The sequence below is a fragment of the Podarcis vaucheri genome (genome assembly GCF_965113315.1).
Source record: "Podarcis vaucheri genome assembly, chromosome: 7".
Taxonomy (NCBI): Eukaryota; Metazoa; Chordata; class Lepidosauria; order Squamata; family Lacertidae; genus Podarcis; species Podarcis vaucheri.
Window position 1 is genome coordinate 1,921,554 of NC_138765.1, and position 18,607 is coordinate 1,940,160.

At 48.1% G+C, this 18,607-nt stretch overlaps 3 protein-coding genes across 3 annotated transcripts in view; 1 reads left to right on the plus strand and 2 right to left on the minus strand.

Annotated features, from left to right (window-relative positions):
- LOC309536741 (uncharacterized protein) overlaps positions 1-18,607 on the minus strand; it is a 209,261-nt gene that overhangs the window by 20,350 nt on the left and 170,304 nt on the right. The gene's annotated exons all lie outside the window — the stretch shown is intronic.
- LOC309537630 (uncharacterized protein) overlaps positions 1-18,607 on the plus strand; it is a gene marked incomplete at its 3' end in the record, with an annotated part of 45,121 nt that overhangs the window by 5,701 nt on the left and 20,813 nt on the right. The gene's annotated exons all lie outside the window — the stretch shown is intronic.
- LOC309536847 (uncharacterized protein) lies at positions 678-8,484 on the minus strand. The gene is made up of 4 exons (XM_082231205.1): positions 8,360-8,484; positions 5,480-5,653; positions 2,962-3,048; positions 678-2,697 (listed from the first exon to the last, which is right to left on the minus strand). Exons 2-4 carry the CDS (start codon positions 5,577-5,579, stop codon positions 1,409-1,411), a joined length of 1,476 nt encoding a protein of 491 aa, XP_082087331.1. The 5' UTR covers positions 5,580-5,653; positions 8,360-8,484; the 3' UTR covers positions 678-1,408.

The following is an 18,607-nucleotide window of genomic DNA, read 5'->3' on the forward strand; positions in this document are numbered from 1 at the left end:
GGGGGGGGGAGTATTTATTGTTGTTTTTTATATAAATATTTATTAAAGTTTTCACAATATTACAAAATGAAAAAGGAAAAAATACAAAATAAAAAGCAGTTAAAAACAATTCCAACTTTTTGTCACTTATCTTTCATTTACTTGTTTCCCAGACCTCCTCATACCTCCCTTTTTTGTATTCCAGTTCAATTTATTAGTTCAGCAATTCCTTTCCCTCCTTATTTTATCCTGATCTTTAATCTAGATATATTGTAGCATTAAATTTTTACCTGTTAAAAATCCAATTATTTTTTTCATATTCTTTTATACCATTACAGCTAGAAACCACTTAACCTCAATCCAACATCATTCTAGCATTCATTAATTTTGCAATATTTCTGTAAATAGTCTTTAAATTTCTTCCAATCTTCTTTCACCGTCTCTTCCCCCTGATCTCGAATTCTGCCAGTCATTTCTGCCAATTCCATGTAGTCAATCACTTTCATCTGCCATTCTTCCAAGGTGGGTAGATCTTGTGTTTTCCAATACTTTGCGATGAGTATTCTTCCTGCTGCTGTAGCATACATGAAAAAAGTTCTATCCTTCTTTTGCACCAATTGGCCAAAGAGTGAGAGGAGAAAGTATTTGATCCCCTGCTAAATTTGCTTTTTTGCCCTCTGATGAAGAAATGCCTAGTCCACAATATTAATGGTAGGTTTATTGTAGCTGTGAGAGACAGAATAACAACTGGGAAACCCAGAAGACAAAAGTCAAAGATTGATGAGGTTTATTTTATTTTTTTGTTCTTGTTCCTACTTTTCTCTCTTTTATTTATTCCCAATATCATACCAATCTTAATCCTTTATCTTATCTTGACAGCCACTGGTATGCAACTTTCATCATATTTAACAGATCTATATGTAAATTAACATGCATGATGAAAATTGTGCTCTTCTTCTTGTTGTCCCTCAATTGTTTTCGGTGCAGTCCCTCCTCAGAAGGCCCTATTTCATTCCACCGTCTTACCTTCCAGGACTCTGGGCTGTCTTCCAGCTTTCCTTTGTTTAGTTAAAATTAAGACACATGTAATGTATTTTAATGGACTGATATTTCCCCAAACCGAAGAATCTTCTGTAAGAGACCACACTGTGCGATAGATTTCACAGTTAATAATTGTTCGGTTCCTCTACAATCTAAGCTTGCTCCGCCTGAGCCCTAAGGGAAGATTACAAAGATCAAAGATTCACCTTCACTTTTATAAATCCATATATGACAAAAGTTCATGCAAGCTGATGTGGTTTCCTGTGTGAAATATTCCAAAGTTGTAATCCGTCGGTTCTCTGCAGCCCCCTTTGAGAGGGACCCCTTTTTCAACCCCGTATAAATTATTTGGTGGGCAATGAATGAATCTTTTCCCACATTCCAAACACTAAGACGTTTTCTCTCTTGTATGGATTCTTTGATGGGAAGTGAGAGAGTAGCTCTGACTGAAGCTCTTTCCACATTCCATGCACTGATAGGGTTTCTCCCCTGTATGTATTCGTTGATGGGAAGTGAGTGTCCCCCTTTGACTGAAGCTCTTTCCACATTCCATGCACTGATAGGGTTTCTCACCTGTATGAATTCTTTGATGAGAAGTGAGATGACCCTTTCGATTGAAGCTCTTTCCACATTCCAAGCACTGATAGGGTTTCTCCCCTGTATGAATTCTTTGATGGGAAGAGAGATGGGTGCTTTGACTGAAGCTCTTTCCACACTCCAAGCACTGATAGGGTTTCTCCCCTGTATGAATTCTTTGGTGGGAAGTGAGTTCACCACTCACACGAAAGCTCTTCCCACATTCGAAGCAGTGATAGGGTTTCTCCCCTTTATGAATTCTTTGATGGGAAGTGAGATTGGAGCTATTAGTGAAGCTCTTCCCACATTCCAAGCACTGATAGGGTTTCTCCCCTTTATGAATTCTTTGGTGGGAAGTGAGACTGGTGCTATGACTGAAGCCTCTTCCACATTCCAAGGAATGATAGGGCTTCTCCGCTGTATGATTTTGTTGATGAGAAGTGAGATGATCCTTTCGATTGAAGCATTTTCCACATTCCAAACACTGATAGGGTTTCTCCCCTGTATGTATTCGTTGATGGGAAGTGAGTGTCCCCCTTTGACTGAAGCTCTTTCCACATTCCATGCACTGATAGGGTTTTTCCCCTGTATGAATTCTTTGATGAGAAGTCAGATGACCCTTTCGATTGAAGCTCTTTCCACATTCCAAGCACTGATAGGGTTTTTCCCCTGTATGAATTCTTTGGTGGGAAGTGAGATGGGAGCTATCAGTGAAGCTCTTTCCACATTCCAAGCACTGATAGGGTTTCTCCCCTGTATGAATTCTTTGGTGGGAAGTGAGTTCACCACTCACACGAAAGCTCTTTCCACATTCCAAGCACTGATAGGGTTTCTCCCCTGTATGAATTCTGTGATGCAAAGTGAGACAATCCTTCCGACTGAAGCTCTTTCCACACTCCAAGCACTGATACGATTTCTCCCTACTCTGTGTTATTTCGTGTGAAGTGAGGCTATTCCTTCGAATGAAGCTCTTTCTTTGATGGGAGTTGGACTGGGAGCTCTGACGGATGTTCTCTCCACCCTCTGAATGTTTATATGACTTCTCCGCTATGTGGATTCTGTTGTGCTCCCCCTTGTTCTTCCCTTCTAAGTCATCACCATCTGCAATGAAGAGAGATGCTAATTAGAGTCTCAGGAGGAAATGGGAGCTCCAGATTATTGAACAATGTTAATGAATGCTTGTGACAGAGGAAGATCTGAAGAGAATGAGATGTGAGGCCGTCCTATAGGTTTCACTGTTTTTGTTTTCTGGTATTAACTGAGATATTGCTTGGCTTTTATCTGGGATGGATTTTGTTCTGGCTCAATCATGGAATCCACTCCATCTGCAATCACAACATGTTATGATCCAACAGGAAGCCTTACCAAGAGAGTCCACGATCCCACGATTCTCCTCCTTCACCTCTTTATGCTGAGCTCTCTGGTCAGGATTCAGCAACGTCCACGCCTTGTCTGCGAAACAAACCGCAACATCTTCACCTGAACACTCCCCATCAGAAGTTATCTCAATCTGGTTGGTCAAAATTTAAATTGACAGATGGCAATATATACAACTTAGAAGTATATTCAACTCAGATCAAAAGAAAGGATTTGCGAAAGAAGATTTGAAATTTAAAGTCACAGTGATAAAGAACAACAAGAAATTGTTATCCAAAACCTATAATCTTTTACTGGACTGGGAATTGATGGAGGAAGAAGCGAAAGAAACGATAATTAAACGGTCTCAGGATCTCGGACATACTATCTATCTAGAGTGATGGGAGAAACTCTGGCGAGAGGATATACGATTTACTGCCTCATATACAATTAAAGAACATTTTGTAAAGATGTTCTTTCTATAGGTGGTACTTAACGCCAGTTGAGCTGGCAAAGATATACAAATTGAAATCCAAACTCTGTTGGAGATGTGGTGGAAAAATAGGAACAACAATACATATGTGGTGAAGGTGTGAGGAAATTAAGAAATTTTGGATAGTAGTACACGAAGAACTAAAGAAGATGTTGAAAATATCAATAACAAAGAAACCAGAGACATATCTCCTTGGATTGATAGATGAAGAGATACCACGGGGGGAGGGGAGAATTTTTCTATATGCAAGTACTGTGAGGAGAATCAGAACTTACAGGGTTAAACAGTTCTCTGTGACGTCTCACATTCTGAGTTGTGGTTTTGTTCACATACGGGAATCTTTCTTTGTGTGTGAATTACTTTTGTTTTTAGCTGTCGAGCCGAGGAGATGTCCGCTCGATCTCCAGGTTGATTTATGATGTTTTTCTGTACAGTGATTAAAGACTTCTTAGATGAACAAGAAGCCTGCGTGCAGCCTTGGATTTATCACCCACCCAAGGCACGACCGCTGCTGCGAAACTCGGCTTGGAGCCAGGAAGACAGCTTAAGTCTCACAGCTGGCACAGAGAGTTGGCACAGGAAAGTGTGGCGGACGCCATTACATTCCACAAGTACAGCTGCTAGAATAGTGATTGCTGCTCGGTGGAAGCCACAAACTATACCCGCAAAGGAGGAATGGATTTGTAAACTAAATGAATATTTAATTCGGGCAAAATTAACTGCTATAAGAAGAAATGGATCCAAAATACAAGAAAGAAGATTCCACCTAAACATTAGGAAGAACGTCCTGACAGTAAGAGCTGTTCGACAGTGGAATTTGCTGCCCAGGAGTGTGGTGGAGTCTCCTTCTTTGGAGGTCTTTAAGCAGAGGTTTGACAACCAAGTGGAAATGTTTTGATGAATATATGGCAAAATATTGTTCAAGGAAAGATACGCTAATATGCCTAGGTTAAAATTTGAAGTACTGGATGGAAGAAAAATTAGTAAGGAAAGATAATAAGAATATGAAGATGATTTGAGAAGGTTGTAGAATGCAAAGATTATTGTAAATTGTATAATGTGGAGGAAATCCAGTGGGGGCAGAGGGAAGTGGGAGGAGGGAGAAAAGGATAATATGATGGATTGAGGAAATAGAAATGTAAATGTATGGGGGGATGGGGAGGAAATGGTGTTGGCTTTGGTACATCTGTATTGTAAAGTAATATGTGAAAACCAATAAAAATAATAATAATTAAAAAAATTAAAACAGGAAAATATTTAAATTTATACGTAAATCTCTTTCTTCACTTTGAACCCCCCCTCCCATTTTCATGATAAGACCAACTCTGTATTGTTTCATTGGTAACAGAAGAGGAAAAATGACTATTACTCACTTAATCTAAGCACAACGGCCACAAGAGCTCCAGTCTAGGCATTTGGCTCTGCGATGTTGAATGTTCTCTGTGCTCTCCTGTTTCCCCTTTTTTTCTTTCAGTTGAAAGCAATTCATGGACCCAGGACTCATACACTGACCACTAATGATGAGCTATATGTTATAGATACTCCTGCAAATTTATTCTGCTATGTTTGAGATATACAGACTCAGCCTACATATTTGTATCATCTATTATTCCTATCTTCCCTGTTTTATAAAGTTAATAAAAGTTATACAAAAAGAAGAGTAAAAGGCAACACACGGAGGCCCCATCTGAGTTCACACTGCACAGCAGGATCAGGTTCCTTTAAGGAGTCCAGTGCTGTGCGATGGATCAGTGAGTTGTCAGAGATTGGTAGGGCATTCAGATCACAGAACTGGTTTTAGACCTTTTGAGCTGCCAATACATCGTGTTGGCCGGGGAGCTGTGATGTATTCCTAGCTCAAATTGCCTGCAGAGGACCAAGGTGCAGGCAGGCAGGTGGGGGAGCCCGAAAAGGTGCTCCCCTTCTCCATCTCCATCCGCCTGCCTGCCTCCCCCCACCCCCAAGCTGAGCAAGCCCCAATTCCTCTCCGGCTCCATCCCTCCATGTCCCCATCTCCCCTCCCCTGGGACTCACCAGATCTCTCAGAGGTCCCTGGGAGGGAATGCTCAGAGGTTGAGAGGAGGGATGCAGGAGACAACCTGACCAGGTCAACCGTCCATCTTCCCCCTTCCATCCTCACTAGGGTTGCAGGATCTGTCCCTTTTATCCTTCCTGAGGAGTCAATGAGCCAAAACAAGCTGGAGGGTCCTGGGAGAGAGGAAGAAGCAAAGGGAGCCTCAGAGGCCCTGCAAGGATTCTCCTGCCCTAGATATTCTCCTGCCCCTGGAGAAGCACAAATAGGGCAGCCCCTTCTCATCAGAAGCCCCATTTCTAAACCTCTCCAGTAGTTTCAATTTCCCCTATTTGCTAATCACCCCACTTCGTAAGGCTTATGGACAGAACATGGTGCAAAAACCAGTCACCACCCTGTCCCTAAGCCTGAAAACTGCAACTCCAGAGCATGGGCAGAAAATAGCAGAGTAGCTATTACAGTGGTACCTCAGGTTAAGTACTTAATTCGTTCCAGAGGTCCGTACTTAACCTGAAACTGTTCTTAACCTGAAGCACCACTTTAGCTAATGGGGCCTCCTGCTGCCACTGTGCCGCTGGAGCACAATTTCTGTTCTCACCCTGAAGCGTATGGAACCCGAGGTACCACTGTACGTGTGCTGTAGGTGCCTGCATGCTGGGTTCTTTGTATGCAGAGCCCAGTTCACAATCTTTGAGCTCTCTCATCGCAAGCCAGGCAGGCGTTGTGGCCATATTTGCCTCTTGCATGGGGACCAAATCTTTGGGGAAGCTTTTCATCTCCAATTGGTAGGAAAGAGGGTTCATTAACCTGCTGGTGGGGGGAGGTGGCTTTTCAGCCCATCAATTCAACTCATGCTGGAATATCTGGTGGGCTGGATCTGGAGCACAAAGGGTCAAGTTCTACTTGCATGAGCCCTTGTGTTCCTTCTTCAAACTCAATAGGCAGGAACGTCAGAGGTCCAATCTGAGAGTATTTCATTCTGGGCTTCTTATGGCAGAGCACAGAAGGCATGCAATCCATTCTTTTCAGTTCTATCAAGTAGGTCCTTCCCCAGATTTCTCTAGTGCAAGGACCCTGGGCTGTCTGATTTATGGGGTTCCTTGGGGTCCAGGTCAGCTGACTAGTCAGGATTGTCACCTGCAGAGTATATGTCAACTAAAGGATAATAGTCTGCCTTGGATTGAGGACTTTTTGGAGGTGTTGCTGAATGTGGAAGCAGAGGAGCTGGTGATGCCACATTTCTGAATAATCTTGAGACTGATACACCACTCCTCCATAGATATTCTCTCTGCTTAGACACCATATTCACAAACTTTACGCTCCTCTTGTGACAAGATTCCCAAAGGCTTAGGGTAGCTTGAGAGAAGTAGCTTATTTTGAGACAGCACCCATTTCCAATTCCTTTTTATGAAAACCCTCTCCCTAGTTGGTTTGGTTTTGGCTTTTGACAGGACATCAGAGCATTTGATAACCTTGCATATCGTTTCATATTGATATAGGGATCTGGTGTGCAGATTCTAGCATAGTTCAAGCTTCTTAGTGTTCTGTCTGGACCCAGAGCATGAGCTGCTCTTAAGTAAGTTAAAAAGTATTTTCAAGTCAACTTTTTAATATTGCACTATTTTTAAAATTTTTAACATTTTTGCTCTTCTTTGTACTTTTAGACCTCCTTTTGCCATGTGGATGAATCAAACCTCCCTTATTGATCTATTTTTAATGGTAGGGAAAGAGAAATTGTTGTATTATCTGGTTCCACAGACTCTGCTAGATTTTATTCAGAAGGTTCTACAAGTACCTATCAGGATGGTAAGAACTTTATTACAGTCAGCCAAAAAGGATTTTATGCGTTCCATGTCCTCTCTTAGTACTACAAGCCACCCAATGACTGATAGTCCCTCTTTGGTCCCAGAAGTTTGGGAGTAGCAGTCTTTTATACTTGCTTTAATTTTGAAATTTGCTTTCAGATTAGTTCCTCTACTTGTTTAGCCTGAATTTGGCCTTGAGTCGCTTGAGCTCCTGGTCTCAGTGCCAGAGATGACTTAGCAGTTGAGCTGCCTGGGCCCCAAACCTCTTTCTGCTCATCCTTAGAGCTGCTGAGAGATCCTATAAGGTCAGTAATAGGATCTGGCTCCTGCTGTTTCTTAGCCACCTCCTCATTTTCCTTATTCACATAAAATTGAGTAATTTTTGCTTGTGCTTTCTTCAGAGAAGCTCTCTTTGGAGGGTCTGTGGCACTCGGGGAGAGAACATACATTTTGTAACTACTCTGGGTCAACACTGTCTTTCCCCTTAATTCCTCATCAAGTTTCCTGATATCTTTAATAATAGCAATAATAATAATAATAATCATCATCATCCTAGCCTTAAATGACTGAACAATGCAAATGACTGCTTGTGAAAGAGGAAGAAGGGAAGGGAGTTACTGCCTTTTTTGGCTGGTATTATCTAACTTATTTATGGGAACTAGAGATTTAAAAAGCCTGGCTCTTTCCAGGGATGGATTTAATTTGGCTCAGTTGTGGAATCCGCTCCATCTCCAAGCTCAGTCATTTCTTTGCTCAACCAAAAACAGACAGATGCAGAAAGGGAAAATAGAAAATTAGACAGGATGTACCTCCACGTCCCTAAGATCTCTGAAGCCTACATTGAAGAAGGCCTGGGCAGCTCAGAGCAGCCTCATCCTGGTTTGAAAAGGCAGGACTGGTGGAAGAATATTCCCAGACAGAACAGGAGATGCATCTTCTATGGAGAGTTGTGGGTGTGTTAACATCTCAGATGCTGTAGGCGGCGCTATGGGGCTCCCTCAAAATAGAGGAGGTTTGTCCTTCAGAGATCTGTATGGAATTTCAAAACTGATCTTATGATCCAGCAGGGAGCCTTACCAGAGAGGCCACGATCCCAGGATTCTCCTCCTTGACTTCCTTCTGCAGAGCTCTCTGGTCAGGATCCAGCAAAGCCCAGTCCTCCTCTGTGAAAGGAACAGCTACGTCTTCAAAGCACACTGGACCCAAAGGGGAAAAGGGAGAATAAAGATGATATTATTCTACACGTTGCTCTGTTCTTTTCTGTTGTGTATTTAATTGATGGGTACAGTGGTACCTTGGGTTACAGACGCTTCAGGTTACAGACTCCACTAACCCAGAAATAGGACCTCGGGTTAAGAACTTTGCTTCAGGATAAGAACAGAAATCGCACGGCGGTGGTAGCGGAGGCCCCATTTTCTAAAATGGTACCTCAGGGGAGGGGAAGCCCCATTGTGCATTGTGAGGGGAGGGAATGGTTGGCTGGTCGGCTTTCATCTGTCTTAGGAGACCATGGAAGAGTGTGTCTTTGGGAGTGAGATCCAGTTGTTGGAAGGTAACAGCGCCAGCCGTGGGTGTGGAGAGCGACAGGGGAGAGACATGTGTTGTTGCATCTGGGACACAGGAAGTGGTGCTGGAGATGCAGAGGGGCTTTTCTTCTCCCTGTGCTCCGCCCACGTGGGAATGTTCCCCTCTGGCTGCAGCCTCAGTTCCCAAAGGTGACTTTTCCCTCCCTCTGAAGGGGGTTTATTTCCTTGTCCCAAAGCCCCCTCCCCCCAGAATGAAGGCAGCATCTGGATCCCAAGGAAGAGCAGAGCTGCTTATTTCCTGCGAAGTGGCCCCTCCCTGGCCCCTCTGCTCCCTGACTTGGGGGTCTCCCCCCACCATGCATGATCTGAACAGGAACCCCCATGCCCCCTCCCTGCCCCCCTGGGACCCCCTTCTCCCCATTGCACCCTCAGGGGAAGGGAGAGGAGACTCACCCGAGTCCAGGAGGGGCTTTTGCAAAGGAGAGAGAAGAAGAAAGCAGGGAGGGAGGGGGGAGGGAGGATCTCCACTCCGCCTTCACTTCCTGTCCTGTCTAGGACTCCAGCTCTGCTCCTCTTAACCCTTGCCATCCCAGCCCTCCCTCTCCCCGCTGCCCCACGGAGCCCCCTCGGAGCCCGACCCCGCGCCAGGGAGACGGGGCTTCCCCAGGAGTCTCCGCCTGCTCCAAGCAGCCTCCTCGAGAGGAAGAGGAAGCCCAGATCCCCCCAAGGGAGAAACGTCTTCCCTCCAGCCCCCCATCTTCCCGGGGGCAGCCCTCAATTGGGGGGCCAAGCTGGGGTCCGGAGACAGGCGCCTCCTTCCCTTGGACTTGGAGGCTCTGGAGTCAGACTTGGGGGGCCCTTTCCCTCTCCGTCCGCCCCCCCACACAGGGATCCCCTCAGCCCTCCTTCTTGCGGGTCTCCCTCCGCCCCCCACACCCAGGGGGTCCCCTCAGCCCTCCTTCTTGGAGGTCTCCCTCCGCTCCCTCCTCTCAATCCGCCCCCCACATCCAGGGGGTCTCCTCAGCCCTCCTTCTTGGGGGTCTCCCTTCCCTCCCCCTCTCTCCGTCCGCCCCCCACACCCAGGGGGTCCCCTCAGCCCTCCTTCTTGGAGGTCTCCCTCTGCCCCCACACCCAGGGGGTCCCCTCAGCCCTCCTTCTTGGGGGTCTCCCTCCACTCCCCCCTCTCAGTCCGCCCCCCACACCCAGGGGGTCCCCTCAGCCCTCCTTCTTGGAGGTCTCCCTCTGCCCCCCTCTCAGTCCGCCCCCCACACCCAGGGGGTCCCCTCAGCCCTCCTTCTTGGAGGTCTCCCTCTGCCCCCCTCTCAGTCCGCCCCCCACACCCAGGGGGTCCCCTCAGCCCTCCTTCTTGGAGGTCTCCCTCTGCCCCCCTCTCAGTCCGCCCCCCACACCCAGGGGGTCCCCTCAGCCCTCCTTCTTGGGGGTCTCCCTCCGCCCCCACACCCAGGGGGTCCCCTCAGCCCTCCTTCTTGGGGGTCTCCCTCCACTCCCCCCTCTCAGTCTGCCCCCCACACCCAGGGGGTCCCCTCAGCCCTCCTTCTTGGAGGTCTCCCTCTGCCCCCACACCCAGGGGGTCCCCTCAGCCCTCCTTCTTGGGGGTCTCCCTCCACTCCCCCCTCTCAGTCCGCCCCCCACACCCAGGGGGTCCCCTCAGCCCTCCTTCTTGGAGGTCTCCCTCTGCCCCCCTCTCAGTCCGCCCCCCACACCCAGGGGGTCCCCTCAGCCCTCCTTCTTGGGGGTCTCCCTCCGCCCCCACACCCAGGGGGTCCCCTCAGCCCTCCTTCTTGGAGGTCTCCCTCTGCCCCCACACCCAGGGGGTCCCCTCAGCCCTCCTTCTTGGGGGTCTCCCTCCACTCCCCCCTCTCAGTCCGCCCCCCACACCCAGGGGGTCCCCTCAGCCCTCCTTCTTGGAGGTCTCCCTCTGCCCCCCTCTCAGTCCGCCCCCCACACCCAGGGGGTCCCCTCAGCCCTCCTTCTTGGAGGTCTCCCTCTGCCCCCCTCTCAGTCCGCCCCCCACACCCAGGGGGTCCCCTCAGCCCTCCTTCTTGGGGGTCTCCCTCCGCCCCCACACCCAGGGGGTCCCCTCAGCCCTCCTTCTTGGGGGTCTCCCTCCACTCCCCCCTCTCAGTCTGCCCCCCACACCCAGGGGGTCCCCTCAGCCCTCCTTCTTGGAGGTCTCCCTCTGCCCCCACACCCAGGGGGTCCCCTCAGCCCTCCTTCTTGGGGGTCTCCCTCCACTCCCCCCTCTCAGTCCGCCCCCCACACCCAGGGGGTCCCCTCAGCCCTCCTTCTTGGAGGTCTCCCTCTGCCCCCCTCTCAGTCCGCCCCCCACACCCAGGGGGTCCCCTCAGCCCTCCTTCTTGGGGGTCTCCCTCCGCCCCCACACCCAGGGGGTCCCCTCAGCCCTCCTTCTTGGGGGTCTCCCTACGCTCCTCCCTCTCCCTCCGCCCCCCACACCCAGGGGGTCCCCTCAGCCCTCCTTCTTGGGGGTCTCCCTACGCTCCTCCCTCTCCCTCCGCCCCCCACACCCAGGGGGTCCCCTCAGCCCTCCTCCTTGGGGGTCTCCCTGAAGAAGTGTGTATGCACCAAGAACTAACTTAGTTGGTCTTTAAGGTGCTACTGGAAGGAATTTTTTTATCTTGTCATATGGAGTAAAATAAAAATGGAACAGTACAAATCCGATGTATGGTTGATTTTTCAATGAATTTATAACAGAAGTGTGGCATATGTCGTGTGTGAGTGTGAGTGTGTGGAGTTTGTACAAACTGAATGATTGGGGTGTGTGTGTGTTCCTGCTACATACAAACAACTCCAGTTCCATACATGCTTCTCTGGTATATAGGTACAGTGTTTTTTTCCTAAAAATGGTTCAGGGTTACTCTCATTTTGACTCAAGAAAATCACCATTTTATAGTTCCAATTGGGAAAAATAAATACAGTAAATGGACAAAAGAAACCATCTCAAGAACTCAGGAGTCCTATTGTTGTGGATTAACTTTATTTAGTTATGCTTATTCTGGATCTACTTCAAATTGGTTTCCACCCTCAACATTTCCACTTTTCAGAGGTACAAAGCTGCTTGGTTCTTTTGGTTTGACCCAGAAGGGTGGAGTTGGGAACCCCAAAGGTCATCCACTCCAACCCCCTGCGATGTAGGTTGGGGGGTCCGGCAGGGGAGAGACCAGGCTCATCATTTCCCCCCCCCCAGACACTGGTTCACCTCCCCCCGCTTTGTCCCCCCGGCAGACCCCTCTGGGGCCCTGTGGGGCGGTCAGGCCTCGGCCACCCCCCCCCGCCCTGGCTGAGTCCGGATGCCAGCGAGGCGAAATCCTCCTGCGAGATCAACGCTTATAACAGAAGCGTAGCGTAAGTCGTGTGTGAGTGTTTGTGGAGTTAAACTGAATGATGGGGGGGTGTTTCCTGCGACAAGGGAGAGAGAGACCCCCCTGCCCCCCTTTCTGGGCGAGCCCCCCTTTCCGCCCCCCCCAAGAGGGTCCCCCTTGTCTCTCTCTGTGTCTCTGAGGGAGGAGAGAGGAGGCGCCCCTCCCCCCGCGGCTGCTTCCCCTCAACGACTTTTCCCGCCTTTTCCCAACTGCCTCCTCGCCTCCCTTGGGGCGCCAAGGATTCCTGGCCGACCAGGCGGCCCTTTCCCGGGGGGCCTTCAGGGGCGGATTTCTCCTCAGGATTCCTCTCGCTTAAGGACCTCTTTGGTCAATGGATCTCAAGGGATCCATTATGGGCCCAAAGCGGCTTGACTGATGAGCCATTTCCCAGGGGTCCTTTGTAGGTGGCTCTCCTGGAAGCTCATTTTGGCCTCCCCCCAAGATGGCGAGGGCGTTTCATTCCTGGCCTGGGACACTTCCTCATCTCCCTGTTTTCCTGGTGGGGGGAAGGGGATTTTCGGGGAGGGGGAGGGGTCTCCTGGCTGGGAAGCCCCCTCCCTCCCCCCCCCGAGTTGGAGGGTGTTTCTTGGGGGGGTGTCTGGAGGGAGCCATTTCTGAGCCCAAGGCACCTCCCGCCACTAGGCAGCCCTTCGCCTCTTCTCCCCCCCCAAGGAGATAAGGGGGGGCAGCCCCTAGAGCGCAGGCGCAGGAAAACTGAAGGCAGGGAGAGGGAGGGGAGGACCTGGGGCGCTCGGCTTGTTGTTGTTTAGTCGTTAAGTCGTGTCCGACTCTTCGTGACCCCCTGGACCAGAGCACGCCAGGCACTTCTGTCCTCCACTGCCTCCCGCAGTTTGATCAAACTCATGCTAGTAGCTTCAAGAACACCATCCAACCATCTCATCCTCTGTTGTCCCCTTCTCCTTGTGCCCTCCATCTTTCCCAACATCAGGGTCTTTTCCAGGGAGTCCTCTCTTCTCATGAGGTGGCCAAAGTATTGGAGCCTCAGCTTCACGATCTGTCCTTCCAGTGAGCACTCAGGGCTGATTTCCTTCAGAATGGAGAGGTTTGATCTTCTTGCAGTCCATGGGACTCTCAAGAGTCTCCTCCAGCACCATAATTCAAAAGCATCAATTCTTCGGCGATCAGCCTTCTTTATGGTCCAGCTCTCACTTCCATACATCACTACTGGGAAAACCATGGCTTTTACTATACGGACCTTTGTTGGCAAGGTGATGTCTCTGCTTTTTAAGATGTTGTCTAGGTTTGCCATCGCCTTTCTCCCAAGGAGCAGGCGTCTTTTAATTTCGTGACTGCTGTCACCATCTGCACTGATCATGGAGCCCAAGAAAGTAAAATCTCTCACTGCCTCCATTTCTTCCCCATCTATTTGCCAGGAGGTGATGGGCCCAGTGGCCATGATCTTCGTTTTTTTGATGTTGAGCTTCAGACCATATTTTGCGCTCTCCTCTTTCACCCTCATTAAAAGGTTCTTTAATTCCTCTTCACTTTCTGCCATCAAGGTTGTGTCATCTGCATATCTGAGGTTGTTGATATTTCTTCCGGCAATCTTAATTCCGGCTTGGGATTCATCCAGCCCAGCCTTTCGCATGATGAATTCTGCATATAAGTTAAATAAGCAGGGAGACAATATACATCCTTGCCGTACTCCTTTCCCAATTAGGAACCAATCAGTTGTTCCATATCCAGTTCTAACTGTAGCTTCTTGTCCCACATAGAGATTTCGCAGGAGACAGATGAGGTGATCAGGCACTCCCATTTCTTTAAGAACTTGCCATAGTTTGCTGTGGTCAACACAGTCAAAGGCTTTTGTGCTCGGCTTGCCAAGGGTTAAAAGGAGCAGAGCGGGATTCCAAGAGAGGGCAGGAAGTGAAGGGGGAGGGGGCAAGGTCCTCCAGAGCAGAAGCCCCTCCCTCCCCCTCCCTCCCTGCTTTCTTCTCTCTCCTTGGCAAAAGCCCCTCCAGGACTCACCTGAGTCTCCTCTCTCTGCCCCCTTAGTGTGTCCTGGGAAGAAGGGGGTCCCAGGGGGGCAGGGAGGGGGCATGGGGGTCCCTGCTCAGATCATGCCTGGGGGGGGAGAGACCCCCAAGTCAGGGAGCAGAGAGTCCTCCCTTGTCCTCTCTGCCAAGCCAGGGAGGGGCCACTTCGCAGGAAATAAGCAGCTCTGCTCTTCCTTGGGATCCAGATGCTGCCTTCATTTTGGGGGGAGGGGGCTTTGGGACAAGGAAATAAACCCCCTTCAGAGGGAGGGAAAAGTCACCTTTGGGAACTGAGGCTGCAGCCAGAGGGGAACATTCCCACATGGGGGGAGCACAGGGAGAAGAAAAGCCCTTCTGCATCTGCAGCAGCACAACTGGACCACTTCCTGTGTCCCAGATGCAACAAGACATGTCTCTCCCCTGTCGGTCCTCACTCCCAAAGACACACGCTTCCATTGTCTCCTAAGACAGATGAAAGCCAACCAGCCAACCTTTCCCTCCCCTCACAATGCACAATGGGGCTTCCCCTCCCCTGAGTACCATTTTAGATAATGGGGTCTCCGCTACCACCGCCGTGCGATTTTTGTTCTTATCCTGAAGCAAAGTTCTTAACCCGATGTACTATTTCTGGGTTAGCGGAGTCTGTAAGCTGAAGCGTCTGTAACCCGAGGTACAACTGTACCCATCAATTAAATACACAACAAAATTGTTACAGAAAAGAACAGAGCAAATTGTAGAATAATATCATCTTTATTCCCCCTTTTCCCCTTAGGGTCCAGTGTGCTTTGAAGACGTAGCTGTTCCTTTCACAGAGGAGGACTGGGCTTTGCTGGATCCTGACCAGAGAGCTCTGCAGAAGGAAGTCAAGGAGGAGAATCCTGGGATCGTGGCCTCTCTGGTAAGGCTCCCTGCTGGATCATAAGATCAGTTTTGAAATTCCATACAGATCTCTGAAGGACAAACCTCCTCTATTTTGAGGGAGCCCCATAGCGCTGCCTACAGCATCTGAGATGTTAACACACCCACAACTCTCCATAGAAGATGTATCTCCTGTTCTGTCTGGGAATATTCTTCCACCACTCCTGCCTTTTCAAACCAGGATGAGGCTGCTCTGAGCTGCCCAGGCCTTCTTCAATGTAGGCTTCAGAGATCTTAGGGACATGGAGGTACATCCTGTCTAATTTTCTTTGTCCCTTTCTACATTTGTCTGGCTTCGTTCTTTTGGTGAATCTAATTTTCCATGAAATATTTCCTACAGGGGACTGTTTAGAATGTGAAAAAGCTTCACCTAGGAAACCTGTCTCATTTTCCATTAAATAAAACACAGCAGGGATAATCATAGAATTTTTAAAAATCGTATAAGGCATATGGTATAACTGGTATTAGGAAACTTCATGAGGAATTAAGGGGAAAGACAGCGTTGACCCGGAGTAGTTACAACATTTATGGTCTCTCCCCGAGTGCCAGGGACCCTGCTCCAAACAGAGCTTTTTTTGGTCAGAATTATTTCTTTTTTTCCAATTTTTGGCAATTAATTGGCAATAAATGTTCTCACTGCCACTGTGGCGTAAAGAAATATTTCCTTATTTAAAACATCTTTATCAAATTTTCTGTTATTGCCTCACAAGCCGTAAAATTCCAACTCTCCTTCCATAATTTCCCCCATGATGTTACTTGAATAGGTTTCCCTAAATCCATAGCCAATTTGATCATTACCGCCTTTACCTGTTCATCCAGATCCCCCCACTCCAATAAGATTCCATAGATTTTACAAATTACTTTTGTTTTCATAGAATCATAGAATCATAGAGTTGGAAGAGACCACAAGGGCCATCGAGTCCAACCCCCTGCCAAGCAGGAAACACCATCAGAGCACTCCTGACATATGGTTGTCAAGCCTCTGCTTAAAGACCTCCAAAGTAGGAGACTCCACCACACTCCTTGGCAGCAAATTCCACTGTCGAACAGCTCTTACTGTCAGGAAGTTCTTCCTAATGTTTAGGTGGAATCTTCTTTCTTGTAGTTTGGATCCATTGCTCCGTGTCCGCTTCTCTGGAGCAGCAGAAAACAACCTTTCTCCCTCCTCTATGTGACATCCTTTTATATATTTGAACATGGCTATCAGATCACCCCTTAACCTCCTCTTCTCCAGGCTAAACATGCCCAGCTCCCTTAGCCGTTCCTCATAAGGCATCGTTTCCAGGCCTTTGACCATTTTTTTGGTTGCCCTCCTCTGGACACGTTCCAGTTTGTCAGTGTCCTTCTTGAACTGTGGTGCCCAGAACTGGACACAGTACTCCAGGTGAGGTCTGACCAGAGCAGAATACAGTGGCACTATTACTTCCCTTGATCTAGATGCTATACTCCTATTGATGCAGCCCAGAATTGCATTGGCTTTTTTAGCTGCCGCGTCACACTGTTGGCTCATGTCAAGTTTGTGGTCAACCAAGACTCCAAGATCCTTTTCACATGTACTGCTCTCAAGCCAGGTGTCACCCATCTTGTATTTGTGCCTCTCATATTTTTTTGCCCAAGTGCAATACTTTACATTTCTCCCTGTTAAAATTCATCTTGTTTGTTTTTGCTCAGTTCTCTAATCTGTCAAGGTCGTTTTCAAGTGTGATCCTGTCCTCTGGGGTGTTAGCCACCCCTCCCAGTTTGGTGTCATCTGCAAATTTGATCAGGATGCCCTTGAGTCCATCATCCAAGTCGTTGATAAAGATGTTGAATAAGACCGGGCCCAAGACAGAACCCTGTGGCACCCCACTAGTCACTCTTCTCCAGGATGAAGAGCCTCCAGAAGATCAAAAGAGACTACGAGGCTCTCGGGAGGAAATTGAAGCAACTAAATGCACGAATTGTCATCTCATCTGTCCTCCCAGTTGAACGACGTGGCCCAGGGAGAGAGGGGAAAATAGTGGAAGTGAACAGCTGGCTTCGCAAATGGTGTAAACAGGAACGGTTTGGATTCTTAGATCACGGACTGCAGTTTCTTGAAGATGGACGTCTGGCAAGTGATGGGCTGCACCTCACAACGGTTGGGAGAAATGTTTTTGCCAAAAATCTCAGAAACCTCATCAGGAGGGCTTTAAACTGACTAATGTGGGGGAGGGAGACAGTGCTCCTGAAGGTAGGAGTCTATCAATTAATGAAGATGATCATCCAAATGTCATAGACCAAATGGAGCAAACAGCACGCGGACCTAGTGGTGGGAGGAAAAAATCCTTAAATAAGAGACACGGGGGAATGATTAATGGACTTCAATGTCTGTACACTAATGGTCAAAGCATGGGAAATAAACAAGATGAGCTTGAGCTCTTGGTACAGCAAACTAAATATGACATAATAGGCATCACTGAAACCTGGTGGGATAAGTCCCACGATTGGAATGTAATAATGGGGGGATACAATCTATTTCAGAGAAACAGACCAGACAAGAAAGGAGGAGGAGTGGCGTTATATGTCAGGGATGTGTATACCTGTGAAGAGATCCAAGATTTAGATCCTCAAAGCCAAAGTGAGAGCATTTGGGTCAAAATTAAGGGAGAGAAGAATAACAGAGACCTCATTGTGGGAGTTTACTATAGATCCCCAAGCCAAACGGAGGACATAGATGATGCCTTCCTGGAACAGATGGCCAAGCATGCAAAAGGAAGGGAGATAGTAGTAATGGGGGACTTCAATTACCCGGATATTTGTGGGATGTCTAACTCAGCCAAGAGCATAAGGTCAAACAGATTCCTCACTGGCCTTGCAGACAACTTCATTGTCCAGAAAGTGGGAGAAGCAACAAGAGGAACAGCCATTTTAGATCTGGTCCTAACCAATGTTGATGACCTGGTTAGTGGGGTAGAAGTGGAAGGATCATTAGGCGCGAGTGATCATGCTCTTCTGAAGTTTACTATACAGCGGAAAGGAGCAGCCAAGCATACTAGGACTCAATTTCTTGACTTTAAGAAAGCCGACTTCATAAAACTTAGGGAAGTGCTGGGTGAGATCCCATGGACAACAATACTAAAAGGAAAGGGAGTTCATGATGGCTGGGAGTTTGTTAAGAGGGAGATACTAAAAGCACAACGTCAGGCAATACCAATGAGAAGGAAACATGGAAGGTGCCTAAAGAAGCCAGGGTGGCTATCTAAAGAACTTTTAACTGAATTAAGATTAAAAAAGGATGTGTACAAAAAATGGAAAAGGGGGGAAACCACCAAGGAGGAATTCAAACAAATAGCCAGCACGTGTAGACACAAAGTCAGAAAAGCTAAAGCACAGAATGAACTCAGGCTTGCTAGAGAGGTTAAAAGCAACAAAAAAGGCTTTTATGGGTATGTTCGTAGCAAAAGGAAGAACAAAGAAACAATGGGGTCACTCAGAGGAGAAGATGGTGAAATGCAAACAGGG